The sequence below is a fragment of the Eschrichtius robustus genome, chromosome 6, assembly GCF_028021215.1.
Source record: "Eschrichtius robustus isolate mEscRob2 chromosome 6, mEscRob2.pri, whole genome shotgun sequence".
Taxonomy (NCBI): Eukaryota; Metazoa; Chordata; class Mammalia; order Artiodactyla; family Eschrichtiidae; genus Eschrichtius; species Eschrichtius robustus.
In genome coordinates this window covers 117,893,005-117,903,819 of record NC_090829.1, presented here as the reverse complement: position 1 = coordinate 117,903,819, position 10,815 = coordinate 117,893,005, and the positions used below count along the sequence as shown (strand labels likewise).

The 10,815-nt window shown below is 35.2% G+C and overlaps 1 protein-coding gene across 1 annotated transcript in view; it reads left to right on the top strand.

Moving 5' to 3' along the window:
* Positions 1–1,552: 1,552 nt before the first annotated feature.
* Positions 1,553–10,815, top strand: part of SAMSN1 (SAM domain, SH3 domain and nuclear localization signals 1) — a 106,290-nt gene continuing 97,027 nt past the window's right edge. The window contains exons 1-3 of the mRNA XM_068545718.1: positions 1,553–1,574; positions 3,328–3,414; positions 9,880–9,959. Of these exons, the coding sequence (XP_068401819.1) occupies positions 1,553–1,574; positions 3,328–3,414; positions 9,880–9,959 (189 nt within the window). The remainder of the gene's footprint in view (positions 1,575–3,327; positions 3,415–9,879; positions 9,960–10,815) is intronic.

Genomic DNA, 10,815 nt, shown 5'->3' with positions numbered 1-10,815 from the left:
GATTCCAACCAGTTAAAGTTGAAGACTTTCTTGAGTTCCTCAATTCTTTTGTCCATCACTTCCCTGAAGGGAATAACCTCTCCTGTCATTATGCACCTACTTCACCTTATAATATTATCAGTAGCTTTTTTGGGAACACTTGTTACTTCCCAAGAGTTGTCCTGAATAAGTATTTTGCGTTAAAAAATTAAAACAAACCAAAATAAAATGGTTAAGAAAAAAAGAAACATTATATATGTAGGTTTTTGCTTACAACCCTGAGCTTAAAAAAAGGGTGAATAATGGAAAACACTCCAGCTATAACAAAATTATTTACATGTACACTATGTGTGTGTGTTCACCCAATGTGTAAATTAACATAATCAAGTATCAATTTATAGTCAATCTTATTTCATCTCTACCCATCTGACTCCCCACTCCCACCCTCCTCACTGGGTTTTATTTAAAGCATATCTCAGACAATTTCATGTTCCAGTATATCATTAAGAAACAAGAATTGTTTTTTTTAAACATAACCACAACACCACAGCTGTACTAGAACAAAATAAGAAAAATAACCTAATATCACCAAGTATACAGTCAGTATTAAAATGTCTCTGATAGCCTCAAGTGCTTTTTTAACAGTAGCTAGTTTATTTGAATCACGATCCATGTGATGCATTTTGTTCATGTTTCTTAATTTATAGGTCTTTCTCTCCATTTATTTGCTGAAGAAACTGGATTATTCTTTCTGAGGAATTTTCCATATTTTTGAATTTTACTGATTGCATCCTTGTGTGTGTGTGTGTCTGTGCGTGTATATGTGTCTGTGTTTGTGTGTGTTTTAAACACGTGTTCTCTCTTCTGTTTCCTGTAAATTTTTAGTTAGATCTCCAGGCTTGATAAGATTCAAGTTTGATTATCTATCTATATATATTTTAAAAGTAGGTCATCAGTGACTGTATATTTCCTGTTGCATTACATTGGAAGCTCATATATCTGGTTGTCTCTATTTTTACAACTGTGAAGTTGCTTAGTGGGTTCAGATGGTATCAGACTGATCCATCCAGCACTAAGTTGCCCATAGGCCTTTCAATTAAAAACTTTAACAGCAACTGGTAATTATTGCCCCGATTTATTGTTTTATCAGGGATTGTACAATAGTTATATTCAATTTGCAATGTTCTTTCTGTATTTATTGAATAGAATTATTTGAAAAAGAACTTGCCCATATGAACTATTTGATTATCTTGAGATGCATTCATGTCGAAATGGCCCACTCTTTTTTTTTTTTTTTTTTTTTGCAGGGGTAGGGGTGGTGAGATTTATGAAAGTTAGTTTCTTCATATTGCACGGAAATTTCCAGGCAAAGACTATACTTGTATTAACTGTACTTTGCCATCCAGAGTCAGGAAAATTCAGGTCCATGTGTAGAACTTAGAATTTATTCCTGCTCTCCAAAACATTGCACACATGTCTAAGTGATCTAATTTCTGTTCACTTAAAATATAAATTATTAAATCTAGACTTAAATATTGGTTTCTTTTATTTTTCTAGGTCAATCCGGAGATCTATGTCTGAAAGCAAAGTATTTGGTTAGTAATTCATAAGATTACTCATGCAAATGATATGTTCTCTTTCTCTAAGAGCGATTTTCTGCTGCTAGTGCCATAAAGCAACAGAAAGTAATGGATGAAAGTCAAATTGATTTGTCTTTGAATTTTATAGAAGAAATTTAAAAAAAGAAATGTGGCTCCATTCTAATTTTAAATGGCTAAGACAAATAAACCATTGATTTATTCAGAATAATTTCCTTTCATATTAAAAAAATAATTATTTTTGGCTTATTGGCTGACTATCTTCCAATTTCCCAACTTTAGCTTGGAAGGTCCATGGTCAAGATGATCTCTTAGATATCTTTTCATATCTAGGAATCTAGGAATGAATAAAAAAGAACTAAAAAATGGTTGAATTATAAAAGACTTTCCACAGCATTTCAAGCACCAGAGCTTTTCTTCAGTTTCTGTGGTTAGAGTACCCATAGTAATAATAGGGGCAATTGGCTTGACTTGTATTTTAATTTTAAAGTAAATATCTAATTATTTTTAGAAAGTTAATGGAAGATATCTCTCTTTCCTTTACAAAATATAGAAAAATAGAATGTTTTATACTAATTATAAAACGTTTGTAGTGACAAAACAACTGGATTATTCAGTTAATAATTCATTTTTTATTCAGTTCCTCAAACTTGTGGGTACCCTTTCTCCCCAGCAGCACCTAGAAGATGGATGCTCAAACCCCCTTTTTCCTCTTTTCAAAACCAGGTTCCTGGATAGGGTATGAAAAGCACACGCAGGCCAAAGTGATGATCATCCATGGATGCAACTACCAAGGGCATCTGCATTTTAATTGGGTCTGATATTCTTCCAGTGGCAACATCTGCAGGGGCTGAGTCCTATCTCATTAGTCAAGGCCCTGTGGGCAGTAGTTGCTAAATATTTAGAATACTAGCCCTGATTTGAATAGTGCATGATCTGAAATAAAAGGAAGTAGTCACTCTTTTATTTTCCATTTATATATGCCCTTCTCATAGCATATTCAGTTTGTGCACATAAGACTCTAGATGTTTCCATGCTAAAATAATTCTTCATGATCACCTGCCTTCTCTGTAGTCAAATATGAGAGCAAATACTGACTTTAAAAACAGCACAGCATGCTGAGTTTGTGTGATGCTTTTGTTGCATTATTTAAAATTTGCTTTATCAATGGTGTGATACAGCATGTGGGATGATTAGTCTTCAGTAAACAGATTAGAAGGGATTCCAGTTCTTCATTCTGGTGCAGTTCACTTCTTTACAACATGTCTAGACCCTGCTCCAGGTGTTAGAAGGACAAGGCTGGGAAAATCATGGTTCTCCCAGTCAAGGATCTTAAGGGTTTCTTGAAACAACTCAGTGTTCTCTCTACACACTTACTTAATCATTTTGTTAAAAACAGTGAAGAATGTGGAGGGTGGAGCTACTTTAATTGATGTATAAAAAATAAATGGTTATTAATTCAAGAAAAATACTCCAAAGAATAATGTAATCAAAAGCTCTCAAGAGGTATTTCAGTAGCAACCTTCTACCATCTATGCTTGAGTGCTTATGTAGTTTATGGAAATAAATGGGAGGCCACAGAACATCTGGGAGTGTCCATCAGGGACCAGAACTCCCCAGAATGGACCACAATGCTTTCTTAACATATTACTTACCAAGTTACAACCATGTGCTGAACTTGTTTGGATGTCAAATTTCTTACACAGATGTTACCGTGAATTCTTCTAACCAATCTTCTGCTTTGCTTTAGAGGGAAAAACTGTGAATGACACAACTTGGCAGGAACCCAGCAAGCCTGAGAATGATTCCCACATCACAAGACTCTGTCAGCTAAAAGGTAATTGCTAAATTTAGTTCAGCTGACTTTGCATTTTCCCAAAGCAGTTTAAAGGGCAGGTAAGAAAAATTTACATCTTTCTTCATTAAAATAAGCAGTGCATTGTGGTCTACTTAAAAAGGAAAACTAATAGAATAGAATGTATATATTATTAATAGAACATATACGTGTGTGTGTAGATACACACAGACATGCAGAAAGGAAGTAGAATTTAATTAAGTTGCCTGTTGAAGCAAAGAATCAGTTGCAAAAATATTTGAAAGTCTTTAATGTCTAAAAGAATGCAAAAATATGTTAACAGTTGTGATTTTTAGGTTTTCTTTAAGAATTTAAGAGAAATAAACTTGACTATTAATGCAAAATTATGTCATTTTACGATTTAAAAAATCCCAAGAAAAGCAAATTAGCAGTCAGGTATAGGAAAATTTATTAATAATAAAAGACTTCATAATTAAAATTACTTAACTTTGGGAAGGTAATGAATAAAACAGAAAGTCCTAAGAGTTCAGAAAGATGAACAAGAACATAAAAAGTTGATCTGCTTGGTATTCTCCCTCCAATGTTACTGGAACAAGAAATAATTGCTCATATTACTTATTGATTATTTAAGAGTTTCTGATTTTTAATTTTAAAAGATTTTTTAATATTTGGGGACAAAGGGAATTATAATGTATTTTTATAGTCAAGAATTTAATGGTTTGATTATACATTCTGTTCAGATTTTGCCTTTTGAACTCCATGAAGGAGCTCATAGATTTACAAAGTAATTATTTATGAAAATAATCATTTTCCATTGAAATATATCAATTTTATCCAAAATTGAATAATGTTTTGGTAAATAGTTTTAACTTAATTTTTAAATATTTACAGATTTCTCCATTATAAATAAATAAATAGGTGAAACATTTTGGGATTATTTTAGATATTTTCTTTTAATTATAGGAAATGTTTTATTAATATTGTGTTTTGATTGGATTCTGTCTTCACCTCATGAATGCTAGCTGTATTCATTCACACCTCAGTTAGTTAATCAAACATTCATCCACCCATCCATTCATTCATCCATCTCTTTAATAAGCACGTGTTACTTTTAGATTATTGTACATTAATCTGAATAAAGAAGGTATAACTATATTACAGATTATTTTTAGTCATAAATTTTGCCATAAACCTCTTCAAGTGTTCTATTTTCTTTAACTTCCTTTTTGTAAAATGTTGTGGGTTTTGTTTTTGTTTTAAATTTAGCAGTAATAGGTAAGTAATTCTATTACAGCTACACTGACAAAGCAGCAAAAAATCTTGGCCTGACTTGAGGTGCTTCTGATTAGTGATCTTTTCATTGTCAGAGAACAAAAAAGAACGTCTTTAAAGAAGACTTTTCAGCTTTGATATTTCTCAAATTCTTAAGCGCCCCTGTGTTCAGTCTCTCTCTGTGTGTGTGTGTGTGTGTGTGTGTGTGTGTGTGTGTGTGTGCACGTGTGCCTAAGAAGTTCAGCTGACATTTCAGCAGTACCAGCTGAGTCACAGGACATTTCTTGGGGATTAATGCTGTGCTAGAAAGAGTTGATGGCCTGAGACCAAGGCTGTCGGTTCCATTGTAAATTGAAGGGAGAAATTTAGTGAGAAAGGGAGAGCCACAAGTTGTGGACTTGAATTTTATGGGTGTAGTAGTTTCCTTTGGAAGGCTCAGAGTATTTCTAAGCAATCTGTGCCCTACATATCAACCTATAATATTTCTTTCTTATTTTACACCCTACTATTTAGCTGTTAATTGCATGATTACTTAAGAGTGGTTTACTGGGCCTGAGGATAGGCAGACTGTGAAGTTTACTGAGGTGAAGATAGGTAGGTGCATCGTTGTTATCATTCACAGCCCATGTTTTTATTGAACACTAATGATGAAATTGTACAGACCATCTTTCAATAAAACAGAAGAAAACATATAGGGAAATGATAGGAGTGACGTAAACTCCTAAAGAATCTATTACATACTTCAAGAACCAAAAAAAGTCCATTCCTCTCAATTTCAATATCAAAATGGTATTTCCACATGACACAAGTTATATTAACAGCAATTCAGTCCTGAAGAGTATTGAGCCTGATGAAAGAAACTTCCGCAGGCTATATTTAGCCAAGGATTTGTGCCTGGTGTTTTAATCCATAAAGATATTAACATACCCCAATAACATGATTGTGTTCTGTTGCTTAAGACCAATTTTATCACAATAGTTGAGAGCCAGAAGCATTTTTAGTTTATATAGTCCATTTCCTTCTTCTAAGAATACTTTCATCTAAATCTACATCTGTGATACTGAGACTACATCTGTAAAATACATGCAGGCTAAATTGAGTCCTCAGGACTTTACAACTGAAAGACTGGCATAATTTAGGTATCAAGGGAAATTAATCTATAATTCATGTTAATTGTTTTATTTTTAGCATTCTAAACAGGCAGAATATTCATAATATTCATTTTAGTATATTAAAATCGATTTTAAAAATCTTTAAATGTATTTTGGCCTTAGTTTTATGGGGGAAAAAAAAGCCTAAAAAGAATAAACTTTGAAATCTATGAATTGGAATTTACCCAAGATCAAGTTATGATTTAAGTAAAGATATTTTCAAGAACAGGGTTTTCATTATTTTATACCAGAAAGTACAAAGAATAAAAACAAAGCAAAATTTTAAAAATGGTAAAGGAAACAAAACGCACTTGGAGATTTAGAGATTCCTTTCAAATGGTGTTACGGTGATAGACTATTCCATGAAACAGAAAATATGTGAAAATAATTGGCTATGTTTGTAAAGGATATAAGGGGCTGGATACATTCAGGAAACATGGTTAGTGATGGAAGGAAAATTAACTCCATTCATGCTGCTGCAAAATTATTTTTAAAATAAATCCTCTTTACATATGATTTTGATGAGATTCATTATAAAAACCCCATTGGTAAAGATATTAGGACCTTCCAGTTTAACACTGGAGTTACCATTAGTTTGAAATATTCTTTCCTGAATTCTAGTCAATATCAATATTTGGCCAGCCTTTTCAGAGTAAGCATAAGCATATAAGTATTTCAGCCTAACTTCTCGAGATCTTATTAAATCTTCTTCTTTACTGGCTTGATACCCTCATTTTCAAGATGGTAAATGTATAGAGTCACAAGTGTATTTACTGTTCTGCTTAATTTTCAGGGACCACAATTTGATTGAGACATTATTTCCCAAGAGCATGTACTTTAACTCTGTTTAGACGGGACTACATGAGGAATGACAGAGAGAAGTCTGATCTCACACCTGAATGTCTGCTTATGATGCGGGAATAAACTTCCTAAGCAAAGGCTGCCTGCCACAGCAGGCCTCTTTTATATCTAAGGAAGCCTTTCTGAATTGAATGACAAGAACACTCTGAGTTCTAGTGTTTTATACCAATGAATCTTGGTATCCCTTCAATTCTTTAGGAGAGTTCTTACTAGAATTATAGTTACCTGAGTATGGTCCGAAGTCTAATTTCCATTAGAATCACCTAGAAGCTGATTAGAGATATTGCTTTTTTAATCAAATCCCTTTTTTTTTTTTTTTTCTGCATCTGCATTTGAAGGGCAGTTGGAGTCTGAACATTTATGCTGGAAGATACATTCTTATGTACACTGTCTTTTGTGACCCGCTGATGTAGTTCATGCATGTACAGATAATCTATTGCTACAACAAACCACCCCAAAACGTAATGACATAAAGCAAAATGTTATTCGGCTCATGGATTTTGCAAGTCAGGGATTCAGTCAGGGTAGTGCTTCACAACGTCTGAGGCTTCCTCTAGGAAGACTTGAATGACTGAGGAAGACTTAAATGTCTGGTGGCTGGAGTCATCTAGAGGTTTCTTCACTTACATGTCTGGTACTTGTCTGGGATAACTTCAGGTTGGGCTCAGCTGGGACTGTCAACTGGAGAACTAATATGTGGCCTCTATTTGAGCTTTTCCCAGGCTAAAGGCTGGGTTTCAAGAGGGAAAGACATGAGAGGGGGCTTCACACATCACACAAGGAAGTGTCTTGAGAGTGAGCGTCACAAGAGACCCAGATGGAAGCTGCCAGCCTTCTTCTGACCCAGACTTGGAGGTCACAAAACATCACTTCCACTGCATTCTCCTGTGACAAGCAAATCACTATGGCCAGTTCAATTCAATAGAAGGAGAATTAAACTCCATTTCTTGGCGGAGGAGTGCTAAGGTCACATTGCAGAAGAACATGTGCTATGGGAGATATTGTTGTGGCTGTCTTTGGAAAATATAACCTGCATATTGCCTAATTCAACTATTGCCTTTGTTGCTGCTTCGGACCAAATTGCTCCGATCTTTATAAATGTTTTTGGTAGGATAACATTTGGGAGATTAGAAATAAATAAAATGTATAAGATTACAAAACAAAGAGTTAATCTTCATAAAATGTCATTTTCCTGGTGTCCCTTTCTTCGTCCAAAACCCTCAGAAGTCTCCCATTTTTTAAGCGGAGGCCACAAATGGGTAGTTTTAGAAGTAAATTTATTTTGAGAAAAAGCTTGTTTAGGCCATACAGTATTTTTAAAATCAGGAAATTTTACCTTAAAATTCATATATTTATACTCTATTGAAAAACATGAGGGACATTGTCAATCCTGGGTCCAAAGTCTGAGGTGATTTCTGTTGAGAGAGCTGAGAACAATGGCTGCCCGTCAGCAATGGCGGACCTTCACCTCACCACAGATCTCCCAATGTCTCCTTGACAAAATTCACTTCCTTGAGTTAAATTACTTATTTGCCTTCTGTAGATGTTTATATTTGCAGCATTGGTCTCGTGGGTTATGTCCACATTCCTCCACCTGGCACTCAAGGTCCATTGCCATTTGGCCTTACTCACCCACCCGGGCTCACCTCCTCTTGTGCAATATCCAGAACTGCCTTCTGATGTGACCAATCTCAATTTCTACATTTAATTAAACATGTTCCACTTATTCCACACTATAGGCTAGTGTTCACAGCATTGCTGCTGTATCTGTAACTTTTCCTTTTCTTCTGCCTTTCCAAACAATCTCCATTCTTCAAGCTTCCACTGAGGCCCTGAGTCTTCTGGGAGGACTCTGGGTCCTAGTGCTCTCTTCCCACCGTAGTGTCTGAATCACTCATTTTACTGCCTTGCACTGTTATGTAAGTGATATAAATGCATTGTACACACCCCTCACTCTGTGGCTTCCAGATTCGAGACTACAGGAGTCTACTTCACTGGTGTTTTCCTGAGCCCAAAAGAGTAATTATAGAGGGAGCTCTCCAAAATTCAGGTTAGAGGGCTCAACAAAAAGAAAAGAGATGAAAAGGAATATAGGAACAGAGGAAAGAATTTTTTTTTCTAAGTACAGAAACTAAAAAAAAAAACAACGGTATAAAAACTCTGTTTCTATCATTCTGACTGTGTGATGGCAGATCTTTCTTCAAAGAGCCAGATCACAAAACCAGCTCATTTTAAAATTTCAGTATTTTCTGGAGCCCTGTAGTGTGGTGACTCTGATGTGAAATATCAACTAGGTGGTGTAAATAATTCTGAGACTGAGCTGTGAATTTAATATATCTTTCAACCATAGCTATAATAGGGATTGGGGGATAAACCTGCTCCTATTTTTCACTATGCATGGAAGGTAGGCCTTGCCTCTTCCTTCCTCCTCCTCAGAATACAAGAATGAGGAGTAGTGGAAACTTGAAGTAGTAGTAGTGACTAGAAGTAAAAGGGAGTGAAGGTGAAAGGAAAAGTCATTGGCCTGGAGGCCAGGTGATTTCTGTGGGTCTCAGTATCCTCATCTGTAAACTACGGGGCTTGGATTAAGTGATCCATGAAGTCCTGTCTTCTTTTAGCACACTGTGTATGTCAGATTTATATAAATGGAGCCCCTTTTACAGGGCCTGAAAGGAAAATGCTGCTATCTTTTGAAAAGGTTTCATTTAGCTGCAAGCAAATGGATGACACACTCCAAAGCTTTTACCAAAGCAGGCAGAGAACAATTTCAACATAAATAATTCATGCTGAGAAGACATAAGCTAATGAAGCTCAAAATGCCAGGGATGGAAAGCTCGGTTTAACAGAAACAAGTGAGGTGATAACATTACCTCATAGCATTTTGGAGTTAGAAGTGGTTTAGTAGCTCAGATGCTGCTCTTTTATAAGTGGGAAGGAAACTGAGTCCCAGAGAAGTTCCATGGTTTGCTCAAGGACACAGCTGGTCAGAGGCATTCTTTATTTTTTTGTTGTTAAATTTCTATTTTACTTTGATCGGTTTCTTATAAGAACAGTGTATCTTTAAGAAAGTAAACGTTCATGGTCTAGTCAATATAATGCCTTAATAGACTAAAGAAAAATATTTAGGTATTCAATTGCGCTTAAACTTCTTAAATCTTGTAATTTCTGATAATCTCTGTGTAACGTTTACCTCTTTTCATAGATCTAAATGAAGATGATTGTCTTTTGAGTAATAATACACATATTCTTCAAGGAAAAAATCTACAAGGCATTTCGTATCAGGTAATGTGAATAATCAACATTTACATGGTGTTTTGTGAAAATCATCTTGTTATTGATGTGTACGTAGTGTACAATACTTAGCCTTGTAGCTATTTTGTATTTAGTTACTGCAGGCTGTTTTGTAATTCATATGCTTATGTCTCTGTGAATTGGAATATAACTGGAAAAATTAAATGATGACGAGTTAATAAGCCATTTTGATTATGCAAAACATCATGCTCTATAGCCTTTTGATAAGTAACTCTGAACTTGGTAAATTAATATGCTGGGATTTTCTCTGACAAGACCTGTGCTAAGTGTTTAGAACTATCTGGCCATCTTCAGTGAGTGGCATGTCCCTCATGTTTTATGCTTGATATGAAAACATATACTGTGATTTCTGACATATCCCTTTAAAACTTGCATTAATTAGCCCAGGAGTTCAAGCAATTAAGAATGTCTGAACCTTGGGCCTCCCGAATAATAACATAGCATTAATTAACAGCCAAATACTTGCTATTCACCCTGTAACAAAAAATCACATATGAGTCAATAGGGCCAACTCAGTCATCACACTGATTTTTGATATTTTTCTGACAGCCATAGGGTTCTCTTTAATCATTCTGACGGTTTTATTAGAAAATTTAGAACTGACCTTCCTCAGCACAGTAGACTGATCAATAGGCAGAGGGTATGTAGCATATGAATTATGAGGGGTTGATTTGGTGAGGAAAGGGGGCTCAAATTCCTAAATCCAACCTGATTTCTGAGGCTGTCGGAGGTCCTCCGATGAATTAGACAGTGGGCCATAACTTTTGATCAAGCACGGTTTCCGCTGGCTGCTCTGATGCCGCCGGAGTTATGGAACTGTGCTCCC